The sequence below is a fragment of the Astatotilapia calliptera genome, chromosome 1, assembly GCF_900246225.1.
Source record: "Astatotilapia calliptera chromosome 1, fAstCal1.2, whole genome shotgun sequence".
Lineage (NCBI taxonomy): Eukaryota > Metazoa > Chordata > Actinopteri > Cichliformes > Cichlidae > Astatotilapia > Astatotilapia calliptera.
In genome coordinates this window covers 23,101,692-23,125,786 of record NC_039302.1, presented here as the reverse complement: position 1 = coordinate 23,125,786, position 24,095 = coordinate 23,101,692, and the positions used below count along the sequence as shown (strand labels likewise).

The window sequence follows — 24,095 nt, the reverse complement described above, 5'->3', positions numbered from 1 at the left end:
ATTGCCAAAGGAGAAAAAATGACCCAATTTTTGCTTCATGTTTTTAAGCTTGAGAGATAATTCCCTTCTGTTGTAACAGTGAGGCAGTTTTATTTTACTTCTAATTAAGTTGTATTGATATTGGTTGTTTTCTGAATGTTGTGTATCATATTTTTCATGATTTGTTTAAATTTAACTGTTATTTCTAAGCTTAGCTTGAATAGACTACAAAATGACCCAGTTAGTAATGACTTCCCGATCAGCCTTTGAATTTAATCACAATGTGTTTCTCCAGTCAAGACAAACCTAGTTTTGAGATGTCATTATCTGAGCGTCCACATCCAAGTGAACTTTCTTTTGTAGCTGTTTTAAAAGGTACCAGCCTGAAATCTTATTTCATTTGTAAAATAACCTAAAATTATATTTTATGTATGTTTTAAATTTACAGGCTATTTGGAGTCATTTTAAAACAAAACACATCCGTATTCATTTCATTTCCATGTCATTACAATATATTTTAAAATGTGTAATTCATTTCATAACAGTCTACTCTCTCAATTTTATGTCATTTTCCCTGATTTTTCATCCAGATCTTAATATACTCTAGTTTTACTGTTGTGGTTTGTAGGGTAATAATGTTGTGCCATTTCTTTTCAGCGAGTTTTAGTTTTATCACACTTAGTTTCTTTAGCATTTACACCCACGTGTATTACTAATGCAAAAGGTATTAGTAAAGACCATTTAAAGCTCCGTCAGTGCAAATGGGGTCTGGGTGTAGTTAATCTCATTTTATACCAGACACAAAACAGGCCTTAAACTGAAACATTCATTGCACTCATTTTAACTTTGGTAATTTTTGCATACCACATTATTAATGTGTATTTTCAATAACTAATTTTGCAGTGGGAAACTTGACGCCTGTTTTAGCCTTCAAAAAGTAGGGGAAATACAGTGGCTTGCAAAAGTATTCGGCCCCCTTGAACTTTCCCACATTTTGTCACATTACAGCCACAAACATGAATCAATTTTATTGGAATTCCACGTGAAAGACCAATACAAAGTGGTGTACACGTGAGAAGTGGAGCGAAAATCATACATGATTCCAAACATTTTTTACAAATAAATAACTGAAAAGTGGGGTGTGCGTAATTATTCAGCCCCCTGAGTCAATACTTTGTAGAACCACCTTTTGCTACAGTTACAGCTGCCAGTCTTTTAGGGTTTGTCTCTACCAGCTTTGCACATCTAGAGACTGAAATTCTTGCCCATTCTTCTTTGCAAAAGCTCCAGTTCAGTCAGATTAGATGGACAGCGTTTGTGAACAGCAGTTTTCAGATCTTGCCACAGATTCTCGATTGGATTTAGATCTGGACTTTGACGGGGCCATTCTAACACATGGATATGTTTTGTTTTAAACCATCCCATTGTTGCCCTGGCTTTATGTTTAGGGTCGTTGTCCTGCTGGAAGGTGAACCTCCGCCCCAGTCTCAAGTCTTTTGCAGACTCCAAGAGGTTTTCTTCCAAGATTGCCCTCTATTAGGCTCCATCCATCTTACCATCAACTCTGACCAGCTTCCCTGTCCCTGCTGAAGAGAAGCACCCCCAGAGCATGATGCTGCCACCACCATATTTGACAGTGGGGATGGTGTGTTCAGAGTGATGTGCAGTGTTAGTTTTCCGCCACACATAGCGTTTTGCATTTTGGCCAAAAAGTTCAATTTTGGTCTCTTTTGACCAGAGCACCTTCTTCCACATGTTTGCTGTGTCCCCCACATGGCTTGTGGCAAACTGCAAACGGGACTTCTTATGGTTTTCTGTTAACAATGGCTTTCTTCTTGCCACTCTTCCATAAAGGCCAACTTTGTGCAGTGCACGACTAATAGTTGTCTTATGGACAGATTCCCCCACCTGAGCTGTAGATCTCTGCAGCTCGTCCAGAGTCACCATGGGCCTCTTGGCTGCATTTCTGATCAGCGCTCTCCTTGTTCGGCCTGTGAGTTTAAGTGGACGGCCTTGTCTTGGTAGGTTTACAGTTGTGCCATACTCCTTCCATTTCTGAATGATCGCTTGAACAGTGCTCCGTGAGATGTTCAAGGCTTGGGAAATCTTTTTGTAGCCTAAGCCTGCTTTAAATTTCTCAATAACTTTATCCCTGACTTGTCTGGTGTGTTCTTTGGACTTCATGGTGTTGTTGCTCCTAATATTCTCTTAGACAACCTCTGAGTCCATCACAGAGCAGCTGTATTTGTACTGACATTAGATTACACACAGGTGCACTCTATTTAGTCATTGGCACTCATCAGGCAATGTCTATGGGCAACTGACTGCACTCAGACCAAAGGGGACTGAATAATTACGCACACCCCACTTTGCAGTTATTTATTTGTAAAAAATGTTTGGAATCATGTATGATTTTCGTTCCACTTCTCACGTGTACACCACTTTGTATTGGTCTTTCACGTGGAATTCCAATAAGATTCATTTTTGTGGCTGTAATGTGACAAAATGTGGAAAGGTTCAAGGGGGCCAAATCCTTTTGCAAGCCACTGTATGTCAAATAGTTCATCCGTGATTTTCTTTTCTTTTTCCTCACCAAGTCAAATTTTTAAGTCTCACAAAACAAAAGTTTATATATGTTTTGTGAGACTTAAAAATCTAATGATCTTTCTATAGCTCATTATAGTGCTGAAAAGTCAAACAGAAAAGTACTTTTCTGCTACTTTTGCAGTATCGCTGCCCTTAATGTCAAACAGTCTCTCTCCATCTCTTTCTCTTCATGTTTCCTTGCTATGACTGGACACACAAACTCTTACACAGACACACACTTCCAACCAACTGATTCACAGTCTATCCATCTGTGAGAGAACGAGCTACTATACACACACACACACACACGTAGACTTGTAGTCAAGACCGCCTAAACCAAGACCAAGACAATACCAAGACTAGAGGGTATCGAGACCAAGACAAGACCAAGACCAAAGCAGACCGAGTCAAGACAAAGTCGAGACAAGACCAAGACTGAGACTGAGACAAAAAAGTCTTTAAACTGCAGCCAGATGCTGCATCGTTTACGGGTCACAGGCATATTTATGTGTTTTTGCGATGCACTCGCACAGCCCTCCTCACCGCTGTCTACTGTCTCACTCGCTTACTGAGAGGACAGACGCACCAAGACAAGACCAAGATCACCTAAAAGTGGTTTCGAGACCGGTCTCGAGACATCCAACTCTACATACGCGTGCTTCGACCATAAATGTTACAGTACATGTTGTCCTCTTTCAAAGTGTGACAACAGGATGACTAACCTAATGATAAGACTGCTGTTGCAACAGTTTCCTATTTTTCTGAATGTCTTAAGTTATTTACGTTTTCGGTCAAATATTTCTGTCTTCGTTTTAACAGAGTGACAAATATCCATAAAACATCAAACATCTCAAAAAGAAAGCAAGGAGATGAGTTGACGATTACAATGGAGATAGCTCAAACTGTCAGCAATTAAATGGCACACATACCTAACTGAACGTACAGTTCTGTGTTAATTGTTTGGACACTTTGAAAACTACCAACAAACTTACCAATAAGTATTTTTTAGGTCTAAGATTTTTTTTTATTTTTTTATTTTTTTTTATACCCAGTTTTAACATGGAGCCAAGTTACGACTTCCTGCACATCTATGAGGGTGAAGACTCTAATGGGCCTCTACTAGCAAGTCTCCAAGGCAACCAGGCCCCAGAGCGGATAGAGAGCAGTGATAACAGTCTCTTCCTTGCATTCAGATCGGATGCCTCGCTGGGCATGTCTGGATTCGCCATCGAATATAGAGGTAATTAAACCAAAAAACTTTTGGCTTGACATGTCCAGGTGTACTTTACATTTGGCAACATTAAATAGATTTAAACAGCTTATGATTAATTCTTTAGTGATTACAACTGTTTGAAACTATCCCATTACTGAATTATTACGTAATTATCAGCAATAAAAGAAATGTTGTGGTGATGGTAGAAGTACTGATTTTAGTAAAAGTGATACATATTAGTGGTATACAGGATAGTGTTAGTAACAGTAGTGTGCAAGCAGCAGGAGCATAGTTTTGAGTGTAATAGTAGAAATAGTAAATACAACTCGTATCAATAACATTCACTTTCAAAATAGCATCTCAGTATAGGCCTAATGAGGTTGAAAAGAACAAGGCAAATCAATGTAGGTTTCTAGCAAATAAAAGGTATTTTATGACTGTTTCTGCACATTGAAATGCAAAACGGTGAATGTAAAAACGATAATGTGCTTGCATTGGGTGTAATGATTAAAAAGTCGATGCAGGATTGTTTAGTGTGCAGACTGGATCAAATTTAATCTGCCTATTCTTATTAATCCCTTCATACAGGAGAAGTTTTTGTGGTTTGTTTTATTTTTTGTTTTTGTTTATCAGCCGAACACGGTGCTCCTTGCCAGCCGATGAGTTGTTTACTTCAAGTGATTGTGACTTATCCTGGTTTGGCTTGACTAGGGGTGATTTAACGCTTATAGTCAATACAGTACTTAGTTGTTCAGCTGAGTAGAGACTAGATCTGCTCTGGCAAATTTTATAAATCCCCTTTTCTTCTTGATTCCTTTATCCTATTTATGTCTAGTTTTTAAAAAGACCATCACCTATTCTGTTGTTGGTCTCATCACACTACCTTACACTTCTGTACTTTTGTCATTATTCACTACCTTTCATCTGCCATCTTTCTAATTAAAATCCAGCCTTAATGATCTCTCTGTTTCACTTCTATCTTGCCCTCCACCCTTCTCTGTCATCCTGCCCATTTCCTTTCTCAGGCATAATATCTCATTCTTATTGGCTGATCACAGAAACGCAAACAAGCTGGTCCAGCTCCAAGTCATAAAGATCCAAGACACTGTTTGACCACTATTTGTCTTTTACTACTTTATCGCCATCTCATTCTTCTTCTTGTTTGCTCTTTTTGTTTTGTTTTGTTGGGGGTTATTTGCCCTTTTATATGGGAGGACATATTGTAATTCGAAATGCTGGACTATAAAGATTTATGCATATTGTAGAAATGTACAGCTCTGAAACTTTATTTACATTCTAATAGAAAATTGATTAATGTATTTCCTAACAGTATCATAATTCTCATTGTTACACTGCCTTTTCTGTACCGCAGGTTGTTGTACTGTTATAAGTTTGCAAAAAAAATCTAAGAAAGTAAATACAATTTTTATTTTGTAATAAAAACTATTAGGCTACTCTACTCATACAGACACTTTCCCTCTCAACAGAAAAACCAAGGGAAGCCTGTTTTGATCCCGGTAATGTTATGAATGCCAGTCGGACAGGGTACGACTATAAATTGGGATCTCAGGTCTCCTACAGCTGTCACCATGGCTACACAATAGCAGGTGAAGATACCATCACCTGTGTCATGGGTCCAGATGGAAAGCCAGTGTGGAACAAGGCACTGCCATCATGTAAAGGTAGGAGTGACGCATCAGGAAATACAACCTTGTGCGTATTGCTGTACCATAATATTATTGTTACAGTGAATATTTATTAGAAATCTGGTAACTCAGAGGTGAAACTGCACACTGTGTTCTCTGTTTGATTCCAAATTGGGACCTTGCTTTTCCACTCTCTCTCTCTATTTTTCCCCTGTTTATTTAAATAACATGAACTTTATGAAGATTTTCTCTGTATTATCTAAATTTCATATGAATCTTGGTCATTGTTATACACTATCTAGTAGCAACACTGTAGGTTGTATATCTCGCTTTAGCCATCGAGCTTCCTTCCTGAAGAATGATAGGTCCAGTCTTTCAAAATCATAGACTTTATTTGGACAACTCCACCATATATATTTGGCAACTCACTCCATTGTTTTGTAATGTTTGAATCATGCTTTTTATTCAGTGCCAACTAGCTAACATATTTTAACTGCCTCTCCAGAGAAACTTTTGTTCTGTGGAGGACTGGACTTTAACACCACTGTCTTGGATTGGATTGCAGCTTGTGATTTTAGGACTTATTGTACTCTGAAGATCTTCTGAGCTTAGGGGGAAGGGAACTAGTTTGTGAACAGAACAGAATAAGGCTTGCAGTCTGAAACCTTGTTAAAGACGGTGGAATGAAAGTCTGTCCTTGGGACAAGGGACACTGGCAGCTGATTATATTGCTTCATTATTTATTTACAGGACCAACCACATTCAAAAAACCCCAATCCCCCACTTCCCATTCCCAGATCTGGATTTAAGTGTAGTTGTTGTCTTTACGTGTGTGTGTGTGTGTGTGTGTGTGTGTGTGTGTGTGTGTGTGTGTGTGTGTGTGCGTGTGTGTGTGTGTGTGCGTTATCAAAGCAGTCAGGGATTGGGGACTGAGCTGTCTGTGTGATTGACAGCTCAGAGAAGCAATGAAACGACACCTGCCAGAGTGCCATTCATGGTGTATATGGGTTTGTGTATGTGAGAGAGGCATATCTGACTAATGCCATGTGGGTAAAAAATTCAGATAAGCCACAGAGCAAGGAGATAAGAATTAAAAATGGTTATGGGCACATAGACATAAAGCACATATTCCTACTTTGAAAAGTCTCCTGTGAAAGCTCTGTTTAATAATGTCTGGGAGACAGTCACAGGCATTCAGGGGTGTGAGAGAATAAGAATGGGATAATTGCACTCATAGTAGGTATTTGAGAAAAGCAAAAAAAACCCAAAAAAAGAGCAAGAATAAGAGGTTATCAAGTCATTTTATTTCATCCTCTCCTTCATCGACTTTATTTCAAGGTAATAATGCCACTTAGCAGATTTAGCAGACCAACCCCAACCTTTTGCCCAGGTATTGTTACACAGGATAATGTTTTACTATACAGTAAGACCATAATTTAATCAATAAAATAAAAAATAAAATAGTCTATCTGGTAACTAAGTTACTTATACACACACACACACACACACAAGCACACACACAAAGTGTGCAACATATACACATGTGTATATACACATATACATATACACATGTATTTACATATATACACATATACATGTGTATATGTTTTCTTTTACTTTTACCTTTTAACTTTATTATTGTTAACTAGGGCTGCCACGATTAGTAGACTAGTCACGATTACGTCGACTATCAAAATCGTCGACGACTAATTTAATAGTCGATGCGTCGTTTGAAGCTTTGTAAGATCCCAACAGACGCAGGAATAAGTAATAGGATTTAACAGTGTAATAATGGACTGAAACAGAAGATGGCAGCACTGCATGTACAAGGATGCCAGCTGCCGTTAAACCCCGAAGCTATTTAGTTTTAATATTACTCTTATTATTCTTTCTGGGTCACAAAATAAACGTTTAACATATTTTCAGGTGAGAATGTAGCTGTGTAAACCTCAAATATCTGCTCAGTTTATCAAGACACCACATATTTTCAAAAGCGCTCAGACGTTTTCGGAGACACCTGTTACCCACCAGCTCGATAGCTAGCTGGGGATGAAGGCACACTAGAACCGGTGAGAACACTGGACTCCCGGCAAATCGTTTTCAAACCCACCGCCGTCTTTTGCTACTCAGGTTAAACATGATATATATAAGTCACTTAGATAACTTAAAAATGTTATTGTTTGGCTTTTTTCAGTATTTTATTTGTTCCTGAGTAAATCGGTTTGGCTGAAATTAAAGTTATAGTTTTTACACAGCTGAATAAACGTCAAGCAGACAACTGATTATCAGAAGTGTGAGATGCTCGAGAATATACTCCAGTGTCCTGTTATATTTTAGATAGCAAGGAGCAGATGGCCGAGTTTATTAAACTTCACCTGCAAATCTGCAAATCTGCAAATTTCATTTAAATTCAATAAACTATCATCTTGTCTTTATTTTTAGTTAGCACATACCTTAAACACTTAAAGCTGTAAGCTAATGACAGTTATATAAGAACAGATGCATGCTGGTGCAATAAGCTGTACGTTTTACATCCAATGGATGCATGATCTGATTAGTCGACTAATCGCAAAAATAATCGGTGACTAGTCGACTATCAAAATAATCGTTTGTGGCAGCCCTATTGTTAACACTATTTCAGTAATATCAGGCCTGCTCTCTGGATGAGAGTTTCCTAAATGCAAGTCAGTTTAGTTCCTGCCCTTTCAGTGATCCCAATAAATGGTTAGATCTCCTGAGATTGTCATTACCTACATTATAAACAATTCATATGGTCAAAGCAGAACGATTTGACTAAATCCCACTCTGCAGTCTTTCGCCTTTGCTCCCTCAGCTCTGATTGCACATTGAATTTTCTCACCGCATAGTTAGGGAAGTTGCTCTGTCTCTCTGTCTGTCTCTCTGTCTGTCTCTCTATCTTTGGGCAGCTCCTGGGGCTTTTAGACCAAACTCATTAGACAGGGTGAGACCTCTTTAAATAATACATCTCCACTTACACTCCCTCCGTCTCCTTTTTTCTCCCTTTCATCCCCCTCACTGATCTCCCTTCTACTCCTTTCCTTTGCTTTTTTCTCTGTAACTACTTCTCACTCTCCCCTGTATCTCTCTTCAAGATTTTTTCATCCTCTGTCTTTCTTATTTTACTTTCCTCCTACCTCCTCTGTCTGTGTCTGATTTGCTCTGTATGTTTCTCTCACAATTTCTCTCTAGCTCTCTTGCCTCTTCTTGCCTTCTCTCTCTCTCACACATGCACGCACGCACACACTCTTAGACACACATACAAACACCTCCCATCTCAAACCGCTCTTTTATTGGTTTCCATGGTAACTAAGAGCTGGTGCGAGAAAGAAGGAATTCTCCGTGACTGTTGATAGGGTTGTGTGTAAGACCACATGTGTGTATGTGTGTTTATGTGAGAGAAGAGACACAGAGGTAAAGTGAGAGAGTGACATAGCTATAATAGAGTGCCGCCTAGAGGCAGTTTCCTTACAAACGCACACAGCATGAACGAACACATGGGTACACACATACCCCAAAAAATCGTACCACGCGTGCATATAGAGTGGTAGAAAAAGTAAGCGATCCCTGCAGAATTATGCATAAGAAGCACTGATCATAGAGGAGACAAACAAAGTCCATACTAAGTACATTATTCAATGTTGACATTCAGGCAAGAAATAGTCATTCAAATGAAATCAATAAAAGGTATTTAGATTCAAGGTAGAAAAGCTGGAAGTTACATTACTCATCAGCAGATGAGTTTTATTTTTGTGCTCCAAAAATGTATTACCAAATATCAGAACTTTTCAGTGACAACTTTTCTTGACTATAAGCCAAGGTTGAATTATTTAGAAAAAACAAAGTGCAAAACTCTCTACAGTGTAAAAGCAGCACTGCATGCCATTATGTAAACTTGTAAAAGAATCACTGTGGCGAAATGCTTTTATCAAAATAAGTTACGGGATAGTGTGAGGGTGACTGTCAACCAGTGGAAGCTCAGTTAAAGCTTAGAAAATCTAAGAACTAAGTCTTTTACTGAATTATTTTAATCAAAGGATATTTGGTATTGAAGTGACCCAGATCTAAATCGAATAGAAATGCATCATAACCTCTTAGAGCCATTCGCACCCAGCAGGTTATAAATATGGCTTTTATGAAGCAGTTCTGGGAGAAAGAAGGATCCAAAATTCCTTCTGAACTTTTTCCGAGTGCTATCTGTAAACACAGTTAATGTGTTGTGTCTGCAGAAGAAGGAAGAAGGACAATTAAAAGCCTTACAGAGAGCTAATAGGGCATAATGCTTCCTGTTCCTGGCGAGCTTTTAATTTAAAACATCTGGAGGAAATATTGAGTTTATGGTCAGTGTCAATACTTAAAGAACTAAATATTACCTAATATATTGTAGACAAGAACTGACTGGAATGAAAAGGTGAATGAAAGCAGCATATCTCTTGACAAGTATGAAAAGACTAAAGTTGTTATACTGGTGGAATGAGTGCTGTAGCATGGTGCATTATACCGAATTTGCCAAGTGAGCACCGGTAATTTCACGCTTTCTCGGTGGATTCTGCCCATGTTAATTCACGCTCGCATTTGCTGCCAGTGCTGCTGGTGTTCAGGGCACATGCTTGTTGACTTGATCCAGAGAACATATTGCGAGTAGCAGGTATAAGTCTAAAAGGACTTTTCATGTTGGCTTTTTGGATCTTAGTATGTTTTTTATGTCTGCAACTTCAAGGTGAAAATGATAAATCCGGATCCGAGGTAGTACAGGGAATACAGAGAAAGTCTTATATTGTATTAATCATTCCGTTTCTATAAAAAGGGTTATAGACTTACATATACTTTACTACTTTCATTTTACTGCTACTTTCTATGAGAAAAAATGTCATTAGATAAAGACATTTGAAATGTGCAAGACATGCAAAGCAAATGGCATAACCATTTTTTTTCCTGAAGTTTTCATGGATTTCATTCTCATTGTGCTTCATAGTATAAATAATGGATTCTGTTGTGTATATGTTGTGCTCAAGAACTGTGGTTATTACGCTGTTGACAAATGAATCCTTTTCTTGAAATGTTGAAGTGACAGCAGCGGCTGTGTTTATGGTTCCAAAAAACACTTACTGGATGAACTGCAACCCAACTTTAAAAGTTTAGGACATTTCAAAACTCTTTCCTGTACTCCTGCTGCCACCATGAGCCCTGCTGTGCCTGTATGTGTGTGTTTGTGTGTCTTTATATTTGTATGAGAGAAAAGGGAAAATGAGACGCAGAAAGTACTACAAGAGTGTTGTGTGTGTGTGTGTGTGTGTGTGTGTGTGTGTGTGTGTGTGTGTGTGTGTGTGTGTGTGTGTTGATGATCAAAGCTCGTAGATGTGTGAGAGAAAGAGAGTGACTTGCATAGCATCTTTTGCATTTATTTGTGTGTGTGTGTGTGTGTGTGTGTGTGTGTGTGTGAGAGAGAGAGAGACAGAGGGTGTGAATGATCAAAGCGCATGTGTGTGTGTGTGTGAAGGCTTTTGATAAGGCTGACACCTGAGCCTAGAGCAGCACCACTGGGAGATTGTGGGTAGATCAAGACAAGACCTCTAGACCTGAGGGTTTGAATGCTACAGCACAACAAAAATCAATCCAGAAAGTATCAATCAATAGAAGAAAGAAAGAGCATGATTACTATGATGCTTTAGGAAACAGGAAGAAAGTAGAGAGGGATATGAGTGGGGAGGAGGTGGAGGATGAGTAGGTGGGAGTACAGCAACTGTCTAGCAAAGAAGTAGAAACCAAGTTTTGTTGTATTTATTTTCTTAGGATGTAAATCAGTTTTACCGAGTGAGTCTTAATGTCCACACAAGGACTCAAAGACTATGACATATGTTGCAGATAAGTCCTTGAGGGCTCAAGGCTGTACTACTGAGAAATCGGAAAGTGCTTCAGGGCTCTCTGGTGGAATTTTTGAGCCCACAGTTTTCGCAAGACTGAAATGCTGAAATCTTTGCTTGAGGGAATTATCCTCAAGGGGCTGTTGAAGTGGATGTTCAAAATCATCCAAAAGGGGAAAGAAAAATAACATTAGAGGGGCTACCAACTAACAACGTTTAGGCTAACATGATACTGTGTTTTAAATTACTATCAGACAGTTTTATGAAACCACATATGAACCCACACCCTTAGTGTCACTTCTTAGTTTCACAGATGGACCTCTAACCCAGGCAGTATATTAATTCACAGAGTGCTGGCCCAGTTCTCAGGCTGTCCTTATAACCTTTGCACTCCCATGCTCTCACACTTTAAACAAGCATGGAGGTGACGCTAATTATAGTCCACTAGGGATCACAGCTGATATTGTGGGTGCACATTGGGACTAAGCCAAAGTGATACACACCATAGCAAGACGAGAAGAGCAGAGGCCGGACAAGGTGAGAAGGGAAGGAATAAGACTTACATGGTGAGTGTGTGCGTGTGCCGGGGAAGGTGACACTGACAGATTTGCTAGTTGCTGCTGTTTTTTTTGTGCACACACATGCACGCACACATTCAGAGACACTTACACAAATGTCAATGACCTCTGCTGACCTAACCTGCAATATAAATGTCTGCACACCCACATGCTGTTCTCGCAAAAGGTTTGCAGCTCCCTTGGGGGTGCAAAAAGATGGAACAAGCTACTGTTAGGTGTGTTTCTTGTGGGTCATGCATTGGTGGTATGGATTAATAGGCTATTTTTGAAACTGCACTACACTAATACAGGAGATCCCACACTGTGCTCTTGCACAGCACCACATAAATTCAGCCACTAAAGTTTTTATCCCGCTGTGTTGTTGTCAAGAGGAACTAACTACTTTGAAGAGGGTGCACCAGAACTTTGGTCTCACTTATGAAAGAACATGTGGCTCTTTGTTATAGCCCTCTCCTGAATTGTTTTTAATGTGATATATAGCCACCAAGTGTTGCTGCTGCATCACACTTAATGCTTCATAGTGCCATGGGATGTGTTGTTTATGGGTAAATGCGTGAGGCTTTTTTTCCCAAAGAATCCACAGTGTCGTTGATTGTTTTTTACTCCGTTAAGTGGAGACATCACTTTTTAAAAAATATATGTATATTTTACCAATTTCCCACATTTAATGATGAGATGAAAAATGAGATTTCCTATATATTCCGCTCTGTCCTAAGTGAATATCATACATACACACTCTCATACACAAATGCACATGCCCAGATAGATATCAGAAGACGTTTACATTATATAACAAAGCCTTGGAGCCACAACGGCCCAAGTGATATTTGGGGACAACACAAGTTTTCTGCTAAACTAAACAACTTTGGAGCCAATTGCAGTCAGTTGGATTAAAAAAAAGAAGAAGAAGAAAAGAGAAAAAAAAACGCAAGAGATTAGAGTAATGATATGCTTGCCAGCTTCTTTTGTAATGGGCAGTGCTCCCAGGAACAGGGAAAAAAATGAAAAAGAGACATGGCTAAAATCTGTACGCTTTATTGCAACATTATGTCCCTAAATAACTGAAGCAGCAAAGCGGATGAAACTGTTTGGCCACTAATGCCAAATGTTCCTTGAAATGTTGTTACCTTAGTTGTAGAGTAGCAGTGGAGCAGAAGAGGATGCTTTTATTTTCACGTGTATTACAGTATAGTGATATTTTTTCCCCTGCATATCCCAGCTTGTTAAGAGCCTCAGATTAAAGTCCAGGGTCAGCTATGATATGTTGCCCCTAGAGCAGATAGGCCTAAGGGCTTTTCTCACAGGCTCAGTGTAGGAGTTTGGAAGTGTTGGGGCTTTAAACCCTGACCTTCTAATCAGTAACCTAGAGCGTTAAAGTTACACTAACGCATTCAAGTTTTTTATCTTATTTTTCTTTGTATCTTAAAAACAGATTGAAGTGGAACAATGAGGCTACGCTGACCCTTGATGTTAAGGATATGTAAGGGCATTTGTTTCTGCAAGTTAGGGTACATTTTTTTTTATTTTGATATTTAGTTTTTTCAGATAATTGCTACTGATAGTCAACGTGTGCTTTTTCGATATGTTACTGATCACACTCGCACAGTGTCACTCCTGGAGATTGTCCAGAACAAACAGACTTTGATCTGTTGACCACTGAGCAGTTCCACAGTTCCACTGGGTGTTGAGGGCTTTGCTCAGTGATAGTAATGAGGGCGAGGTGAGTGTTTCCTTTTCACCTTATCCACGGGATTTTTTCCTGCCACTCTGGAGATTGAAAGAAAAGTACACTTGATAAGAAATAAAAAAATAAAAGAGCACCAAAATATAGACATTCCTGCACTTGGTTGCGAGTATAAACCTTCTAAACCTTTAAATGGCTCGCAACATTTAAACTTTGTGCACATTGTACGCATAAAAAATATGCGTACAATGTGCAATAGATGAGTACAACAACATGTCACTGAACAAAAACTCACTGTTCTGTACTCTAAATGATGGCTATGTTTATCTTTGTCTATATTTATTTATATTATATAAGGTCATGACACCGTGTGAGAATTTTATCCATTAAGCAGATTTCCAGTCTGTTATGGAACCAACACAAACAAGCAAACATCCTATAATGAATGGACAGTTTCCAGTTAACAGTATTTAAATGTGCTGTTAACTAATGAACCATCCTAAAATATGATTCTGTGAGCCAAGTAATGGCATAGCTCCACTGTAAGTCTTACCTAGCAGAATCTGAATGTACTCAGGGAGTAATTTATTTCATAGTGCCTAGGACTGCCTTTTATATACATTTTGGAACAGTGATTACTCTCAAGACTAGGGATGGGTATCGTTTAGGTTTTATCCGATACCGGTGCCAAATCGGTACTTTTGAAACGGTGCCGGTGCTCAAACGGTGCTCAAACCGGTGCTTAAAGAATGGAGAACACAAAATTGGTCCAAAAACCTCTCATGTTCAGCTGTTTTTTGTAAAAATATAACAATGTTAGCCTTTTCTGCAGCTATGGGGCATATATGGTATCACTCTTGGCTGGAAGCAGTGCTTAAACAATGGAAAAAACACAAACTTTGTCCTAAACCTCTCATGTTTAACTGTTTTCCACTTTTTCTTTGGTCATTTTAGCCTTTTTAGCCAGGGTGAAGGGAGTATCTGCCATCAAACAAGAAGACAGCAGCATGTAGCTATGATGATGTTTGCTAGTTCACCTTACATGCATTAATGTAATAACGTGGTTAGCCTACTCACGCAGAGAAGAACAGCTGCTGCTGCCATCATCATCCGTCATCATTTCTGCTACACTGGCAGGGCTAGGGGCCAGGACTCTCCTCTTCCTGTTTTTGGGGGATGTTGCATAACAGGCAACCCACCCGCAGTAGATGTGCTCGGTGTGAGGTCTCGCAGCAAGCTATCAAATACGGCGCATTTCTGGGCTTTTAAAAAAAACTCTATGCGTCGCCAGGTGTTTCATCGGATTTGAGGTGTTACTTCCTTTGACAGTATCACAGTATCAGCTTAAAGCACTTGTTGCAGGCTGCTGAGTTTGCATATTTTGCTATGAAGTACAGCCAGACTTTTAACCGCTTCGCCTTGGGCATTTTTAATCTGTAGCTCTGCTTTAACAGAACGTACGTACCTGGCCCCGCCTACTATCCTGGGAAACGTAAAATGATTGGCTAGAATCTAAAGTGTATCACAGCTCGGGGAAAAAAAGCACCGAAATAAAGCACCGAAATGTGCGCTGCTTTTCGGTCTGGTTACTACCGTTTGGCACCGGACACCGGTACCCATCCCTACTCAAGACAATAAGATTCAAAAACATTTATCACACTTGAATTGATAAATATTATGTAGTTCTGCATTACTCATACATTTACATGTTTGATCTAACGTCGTTGTAGAGGTTCTAGGAGTCTTAATCAACCTTGATTAAGACTCCTACTAAAATCATTTTACAAAGTAGCAGGTGGAGCTTATGCAGAAATATTATGGAGAGCATCGCAAACACATTTGTTTGGATATATAGTTAATACCAAATGTTAGCAGACTGCTGTGAGCCTGAAGGGCTCAACTTCATTAATGCAAGTGAGCAAGGGGTTACTGCTGCACTGATCAAATGTTCTGTGAGACAGGATTTCAGACCTGAATCATCGCTATGAATATGACCACCACCGTATCATATTACATACCAATGCCAAGTCCTGCATACTAAGTTGCATCTGTGTCTTTTTAACATCAAATTAATTAATATTGGGGACAGCATGTTGGTGTAGTACTTAGCACTGTCACCTTACAGCAAAAAGGCTCCCGGTTTAAACCTCTCAGTCAGATTCTGTGCCGAGTTTGTAAGTTCTCATGTGCCTCCGTGGACTTCCTCCTGCTCTTTGCATGTTAGTTTAGCGGGTGACTCTAGCTGTATGTCGTTGTCTGTTTCTCTGTGTTGACCTTGTGATTGATTGGTGACCTGTTTGGGCTAAACAACAGGTTGGATGAATAATTAGTATTGGGTTGGTATTCTACGTCCTTTCGGTATCTACTGTTCTTTAATAATACGGTTTTTATATGTCCAAGAACTGTAGCTACGTGCACACTTTTAATTGTGCAGTAGTATCTCCACAATTTGCAACAATCAAAATTTGTGTGCATCAGTGTGAGTTCATTTAATTTAGAATACCCTGGTTTTGTGTACTTTGGTATGCATATTTTCAAATAATGTGTTTATTTACTACTTTATAAAACATGTGGCTATTGTGCTGTAGTTGTAAAATATCTAAATAACATTCTAAAATCTATTAAATGAAAAGCTTCTAATAATCACCTTCTGTGCACAGCGCCATGCGGAGGACAGTACGGTGGATCTGAAGGGGTCGTTTTGTCTCCAAACTATCCTTTAAACTACACGACAAAACAGACTTGCTCCTATTACATCACAGTGTCGCCTCAGTTCGGTAAGTGCATAATTACAAAACTGCTTACAGTCAGTCTTGTAATCAAAGCACAGAAGACTTGTTCAAATTTTGAAATAATCATTTGTCCCAATTTGTTTTTATTTGTCTGGTTTTTTTTTTTGGTTTTTTTTTGTCCAGTGGTGTTTGGTCAGTTTGCTGTCTTCCAAACAGCAATGAATGACTCAGTGGAACTGTTTGATGGACCCAATGACAACGCCCGATTGCTCAGCTCCCTGGCTGGTTCACATTCAGGTGAGTCTGTTGATCAAATCTAGTGCCAGAAACAGCCAGACGCAGCCTGAGGAATGCAGTTTTTATATTTTTTTTAATATTATATTGTCATCAAAGAAACTGTTATTTTATTGTTTTTTCACTTATATATGCATGATATTATACTTTTGAAAAGCTGCCCCACCTACAATTTTCCTTTTTTTCCTTTTTTTTGCACTGTTGAGCTGTTTTCGAAAGAGAAAAATAATGAAATCTTCTGTAAGAAAGCAGCTCTGGGGGGCTGTAGAACACAGCACCAGTGGTCGTTATCACAATTTATTTGACAGTGATGTATTTGGTGAAAATCCATTACGGGTTATCTTTACAAGAGGAAATCAGCAGTGGAAAGCGTCTCACTGGGGCCATACAACATACAGTAGCACTGATACTCCTTAACAGAATTCTCCATGGGTTTTCTTATCTTCCAACTTTGAGTCACCCCAGCTTGCCAATGTTTTGAGTCTTTACACAGTAATACAGATGGATGGAAATAGAAAGATATGACTAATTTGATCTAGATGAAAGGATATTAATAATAATTTGTTAAATAAAAATAAAAAAATATAATGATTAACATCGTTGCTGGTAAAGTGCGAAGGCATCGCCTCAGAGTTTAACTTTTGTGTGAATTTCGTGTGTTATGGCCTGGAGGCACGCTGCAGGGGAATCCCCTTAGAAGTGACGTTTAGTTCCTTTATGTCAAAATCATAACTTTCAGAATATTTTCTTTCTTGTGTTTATTCTTTTTCTCCCCCACTTTTGCTACCTCCTTTTGTTTGTAGAATTATAAGGGAAGAAAATGACTGTGTTTAGTAAACAATGTAACTACAACTACGAGTAAAGTTCCTTATAATAGTGGAGTGGTTTAAAGTTTGATAAAAAGACAAACGAGCTTACATTTTTGCTTTTTTGTGCTCATAGATCAGTGAGACTTATGTGTGTTGACTGGATGTAGCTGCCTTTTTTCTGATAAATACAACCCGTCTAATTTAATTGGTAATGGTATATATAGAATGAATGACTCATACCTTGAAGTTCATTTGGGTTTTTTGCGTTGAGGTTTTTTTTTTTTTTTTTTTTTTGGCTGAAAACGAATGAAACATACCACGCTTTACAAAATAATGTTATCCGCATCATTACCCGTTACTCACGCACGCATTCACATGTGCACACACGCACACACACGCATACACAAGAAAAAAGGGGGCAAACAGCTTTGTAGCACATTGTTCCACCTAACTGACTGATTTCCCTGACTCACAAACATATTAACTCACATACACACATACCAGACTTACACATACGCACACACATCCTGATCCCCGTGCTGCTAATGATGGTTCTAAATGTCAGCCACACCAGGCCATGTTTTACCCATTTATCACTGTTACTTCATTTGCCTGCGTATGTGTGTGCATATAAATCTCTGTTTGTGTATGCCTGCTGAGATGGTGTGTGCACGTGTGTGTGCGTCTTTGTTTTGCATTTTAATTCTTGTGAGGCACATATTTTACCAAAAAGCGAAAAAGAATGAAAAACCCTGCTTATTGCTGAGTTATGAATGGAAGCTGGTACTCTTAAATATATAGGCACTTAACATATACTTAAATGCACAGTGAATGTTTGTGGAACTGAGAGTCTGTATCTTTGTAGCACATGTAGGTTTAAAAAGGAGCTGTATGTTGTTGCTGTTGTCTTCTACTTTTAAAGCTTCTACAAAAACGTTTTTGGATTAAAATTCATTTTGAAATCATTGTGATGTATGTGTTTTGTTTTGTTTTTTTCTCAGGAGAGACGCTGCCATTGGCAACTTCCAATCAAATCATGCTCCGGTTCAATGCTAAAAGTGGCCAATCAGCTAGAGGCTTTCACTTTGTCTACCAAGGTAATTCTCTCTGTGTTTGACATGTGTTCACTTAAACACAATAACATATGTTCAATTCAAGATTAACTTCAAAGTCTCCCTGCTCATATGTTTATATCCCGTCTTTCCTCATCTTGAATCATGTCATTCCTCTCATTATTGTAGCTGTCCCTCGGACCAGTGACAGCCAGTGCAGTTCAGTACCTGAGCCTCGGTATGGCAGGCGGATTAGTTCAGAGTTCTCAGTGGGCTCTGTGGTTCGGTTTGAGTGCAATCCAGGATATCTATTAAAGGGATCCAATGCGATTTGGTGCCAGGCGGTACCAGGTGCCCTTGCGCAGTGGAACACAACAACACCAACTTGTATAGGTAAGACTAAAAATTGTCTTAAGCATCAATAAAGTCCCCAGTTGTTTATAATTTTGGATAACTGTGCAAAGGACCCCAAAGGCCACACGTAGTTTGACTTTAACCATCAGACAGACTGACAGCAAAACAATATCTCTTTCAAATCAATGATCCAGTTTTATCTTCCAGTAAGAATGAGATCACATTTGAAACACAACAAAGGAGATAACAATAGATAACCAAAGGGAGATATATCTGTTTTCCCTGGCATGACTGTAAACATTGCCAACTGTCATTTTGAGAGCCAGGGTGAGAGTCATCAGTATGACTGCTTGATGTCACCCAGCAAGCAGGACCTTAGATCCCTGAACAGGTCTGTGCAGACTTGAGTATTATTAAGTATTAATGCAAAATCTGGATAAGCGAAAGACTGAAGGACTACCTGAAAAAAAAAACCAGAAAAAATTAATAAAACAACTTAACAGCTGTCCTCTGAAACAAACAGCAGCATTAAGCCTAAGCTCTTCACCATCAATGTCATACTCGTTGGCATGCAGTGCATTCTGGGATACTTCGCTGATGACATTTAAAATCCCCAGAGAGCACTGATGAAAACGCAGATGAAAAAAGGCCTTGAGTAATTAGTCCTTTCTGTGAAGCATCTTGTACTAGTTAATGAGAGTAATGATTGAAGTTTAATTCTAAAACTAAATGCATCCATGTGAACTCTAGGGTTCCTGTTGAGAGCTGTGTTTTTTGTAAAAAGCCTCAACTTTCACCTCAGTTTATGCCATAAAAGGTGTTTGTTTTCCTATTTTTCCTGTCTGGCTCGCTGTTGTTATAATTTGAAGACCATATTGTGTTTTTTTAGGAACGAAGAGCCATATTCCAATATCCTGCCCCATCTGTTGGCATTTAGTTATAATGTTTTGCCAAGAATTGTGGATTTTATGTCTTCATTCTAGTTCCCTGCAGTGGTAATTTGACTGAACGTCGCGGGACAATACTGTCTCCTGGCTATCCTGAACCCTACCCAAACAGTCTCAATTGTCTGTGGAGGATTCATGTCAGTGAAGGGGCTGGGATTCAGGTACAGATATATATACACTTAAATATAAATGCATAGTCTACTGGATATACACTAATTTTGGAGGAAGCTGTTGGCTGTTGTGTTCATTTATTATCATTGTTGGCTATTTAGATCCAAGTAATGACATTTGCTACTGAGCACAACTGGGACTCTCTGGAGATCTACGATGGAGGAGACATGACAGCTCCCAAATTAGGGTCATTTTCTGGTAAGACAGCATGCTCACACATGCACCTAAATGCATTAAGTTATGCACAGACACACATGCAAACAATGTCCTATGATGGATGAGAGATGACAGCTTCTAAACTATGGATACACACACACACAAACACACAAGATCTATGATGAATTAGATATGGCAGCTCTTAAACTATAGATACACACACATATGGCATACACCGGAGAGCTGTGATGGATGAGTTGTAATACCAAAAATATGATATATATCTTAAATAAAGAATAAATCTTTTTAAGACACAGAATTCTTCCAATTCTAAGCAGTCAGTAAGAAGAGTGTCACCATGAGACTGAAGGTGGAGGAAAAGGAAAATAAAAAAGGGATAGAAAGAAGACAGGCAGGGATAAAGAATGATCTAACCTTTTATGATTTCCCTGCAGAGTTTCCCCTGTGACCTGCCCCAAGCACATACCTGTCACACAGCTATCACACATAAAACATGTTGCCCATAGGGCAACGCACACACCCACCCACACACAACTGACTGCGCCCTTCTAAGGAAGGCACACCGGGGAGCTACCCACTATAACCACAGTGATCTGGTGTTGACCACTGAGCAGCTTCACTGGGCATATAAGGCCGCTTCACATAAGGACACTAAAATGCTAGCTATCCATGGAGGGTGAGGGGTTGTTCACCTTCTCTGCACATAATTTCCCAGCTGGTCCTGGGATTTAAATAAGACTTATAGTCTAAGTCTTGCTGAAAAAGAGGCACCATTACGTAGAAAGGGGTTCCTTCCTGTATATCTAATATTATATTCCTCAAACTTTAATGCTTTTTCTAATCATTCACCTGGTCTATGATATCTTTATTTTTTGTGTTTTTTCAGGGACAACAGCTCCTGCTCTCCTCAACTCAACATCCAATCAGCTCCTTCTTCACTTTCAAAGTGACATCAGTGTGGTGGCAGCAGGCTTTCACCTAGAATACAAAAGTAAGGGAACACTGTTAAGATTCATACTAGGATAGCACGATGCAATGCTAGATTCATTGGCTGGAAAGAACATACTCGTTGATGCACAAGAACCAAGAATTGAATCGATTTTGGGTCTCTTCTTTCAAGAATCTACAAATGCACACAGACAACAATACAGCCAGAACTTTAACATTAAATAGCAAGAGTCAGTGACCTGAACTGGTACTGCCTGAGAGCATGCACACATACTGAGACCCACACTGGAGCACACACGCAGAATGCTCACCTGGAGGGACTTAACAGAATCAAGTAGACTTAGACACACACTCACTTGCGTGCACATACACACACAAATATGTAGATGGACAAAGGTATAGACACAGATATTAACATCATGCTTTTACACACCCGTCAGAGCATGGTTGTGCTTTTTAGTCCTTTGTAGTTGTTTTAACTTAGAATCACTTCTAGATCAATGAACATGTCCCCTTTTGTAAATATGCATGGGGGTTTCAGTGTTTGTGTGAATACGTGCATTTCTCTGTGTGTGTAGCGAGTGCACATATTTGAGCCTCTGTTGTCTGTGTTTTGCTACGCTCTGAATTCCTTGTGATGGCATGTTGATGCACACAAACTAGCAAGATTGGTCACTTTTAGGGGTGCTATATTGCTTCTGTGTGTACACACACACACATCTTGCCTCTATGGATCTTGTGCTCAGAGTTGTGTGCTGCCATGATTAGTGCCTCTGTGCTGTCTTTCAGTCCAGCTTTGTCCAGCCACTGGTAGAATTTCTGGATGTCAGCCACTTCATCTATCTGCTGGTGGTACATACCGTGCAGGGGCCTGTCCTTCCATGATGGTTCCTCCTCTTCCTCCTCTTTCTTGAGTTTCTGCTGCCTGAGGAATTCACTGAGCACGGAGTCGGTTGGAGCCATCCTCCTGATGTATTCATGGACGTTGGCTGTCTCATTCTGGACTGTGGTGCTGACACTCACCAGTCCCCGGCCTCCTTCGTTCCGCTTAGCATATAGCTTCAGGGTGCTGGACTCGGGGTGAACCCCTCCATGCATGATCAGGAGCTTCCTGGTCTTGATGTCACTGGCTTCTATCGCCTCCTTTGGCCAGCTTATTACCCCAGCAGGGTACCTGATCACCAGCAGGGCGTAGGTGTTGATAGCCCGGATCTTGTTCTTACCGTTCAGCTGACTCCTCAGGACTTGCCTGACCCTCTGCAGCTACTTGGTGGTTGCAGCTTTCCTAGCAGCCTCTTCATGGTTCCAATTTGCCTGTGGGATCCCCAGGTGCTTGTAACTGTCCTCTATGTCTGCAATGTTGCCTTCTGTTAGCTCGGCCGCTATGATGCCTGACAGGAGCGTCCATGTGGTACTAAGGCAGGTTATTGGTCGGTAGTTGGATGGGAGCGGTCCCTTTGGGGGTCCTTGAAGATCAGGTCTGTCTGGCCTTCGGTTAGCCATTCCGGGTGTCTCTCGTCAACTAGCAGCTGGTTCATCTGTGCTGCCAGACACTCATGGAGTGCAGTCAGCTTCTTCAGCCAGTAGGTGTGAACCATGTCAGGGCCTGGTGCTGTCCAATTCTTCATACTGGAGACCCTTTCTTGGATGTCTCCCACTGTGATGGTTACTGGACTCTGTTCAGGGAGGTTGCTGTGGTCTGCTCTTAGATCCACTAGCCACTGAGCATTGTTGTTACGGGTCGTGTCCTTCTCCCATCAGGGAGAAGTATTGCTCCGTCTCCAGCCTTGGTGATGCTGTTCTCATATTGTTCCCCTGCCACTGAGAGTACACCTTGGCTCATTCTGTGGAGAACAACTGGTTCATTCTCCTGCCTTCTATCTCTCTGTTGTACATCTTCAATCAGCTGGCCAAGGCTGTGAGTCTTTGCTTAGCAGTTTCCAAGGCTTCGGGTATGGACCTTAATCTCTGCATCTTTTCAACTTGGCTGTTAATAATGGATACACAGAGATTGTTGAGGCGTGGCTCAGGGGAGGGTAGAGAAGGAAAAGGGAGGAGTCAGACGATAAATGATAGGTAAGGTTAGAATGAAAGGCTAAGGGAAAAAAGTGAAGGACACAAATCTTCACTGTTGTCCATATTCTTATGACCATGTGTCCTTGTAGCATTTCTGTCTTCTCAAGTAATGTTTTCAAATATATGCCAAATACCAACACAGTACATGATATTTAATTTTGTTTACTGGAAAGAAATCTTTTTGTTCTTTTCATGGAACCCAGTTCCTTCCCAGAGCACCTTAAAAAATATCTTGCAGGTTTCACACTAGAGTTTTACTTATCTTAAAATGATTGTCAGCTCTTCATTATGTAGCAGACGTTTGCCTTCCAGAGAGGTTCTGTACAGGAGACCCCAACACAAAGTAGGCTTTTAACTTTTTTATTAAACAAAGTTTTCCGGAGATGAGTCAACTTACCTGTTCAAAAGGTGATCAGAATAGATGCATCAAAATTATTATTTGACCACGGTTGATACTTCGATTTGATCCTTCTTTTAAACACTATTTTTTTTAAAAACTTGCAAGACATTAAAAGACTAAACTCTTACTGATGATTTCAACTTTATGATCTTCAAATTCACAATCAAAACTCAAATGATAGAACTATTTCTGCAACAATATCTCTTATTCGCCCATCTTTCACTGCACTGTCTTCTGATTTCCCAAGAGGCAATCTCAGTAACAGAAACTTTTATCTGGAGTTCCAACAACAAACCATGAGTATTTGATTCGTTTGTTACATATTGCTAATTAGCAGGTTACTTTAAATACTTTAAATGGATGTATCTGGATGGGTAAAGTTGCTGACATCTTAGCACTCTCCCCTTTTGTCCAAATATGATCACCTCTGTGTGTGTACAACATGATGACAGTCATAGCACCTCAATCAACACCTCACAACCTTCACAAACACTGTTATGGAAGCTATCTTTTGCATATTTTCCATGTATTTACTCTGGGTTTTCTATAGGAAGAAAGATATCAAAC

At 39.7% G+C, this 24,095-nt stretch overlaps 1 protein-coding gene across 3 annotated transcripts in view; it reads left to right on the top strand.

Moving 5' to 3' along the window:
- The window catches only part of LOC113023905 (CUB and sushi domain-containing protein 1), a 435,654-nt gene that overhangs the window by 351,340 nt on the left and 60,219 nt on the right, over positions 1-24,095 (top strand). For all 3 annotated transcript variants that reach the window (XM_026170386.1, XM_026170376.1, XM_026170368.1), the window contains 9 exons: positions 3,618-3,805; positions 5,266-5,460; positions 16,229-16,345; positions 16,484-16,597; positions 18,405-18,500; positions 18,645-18,848; positions 19,793-19,917; positions 20,029-20,125; positions 20,991-21,095. In XM_026170386.1, the coding sequence (XP_026026171.1) occupies positions 3,618-3,805; positions 5,266-5,460; positions 16,229-16,345; positions 16,484-16,597; positions 18,405-18,500; positions 18,645-18,848; positions 19,793-19,917; positions 20,029-20,125; positions 20,991-21,095 (1,241 nt within the window). The remainder of the gene's footprint in view (positions 1-3,617; positions 3,806-5,265; positions 5,461-16,228; positions 16,346-16,483; positions 16,598-18,404; positions 18,501-18,644; positions 18,849-19,792; positions 19,918-20,028; positions 20,126-20,990; positions 21,096-24,095) is intronic.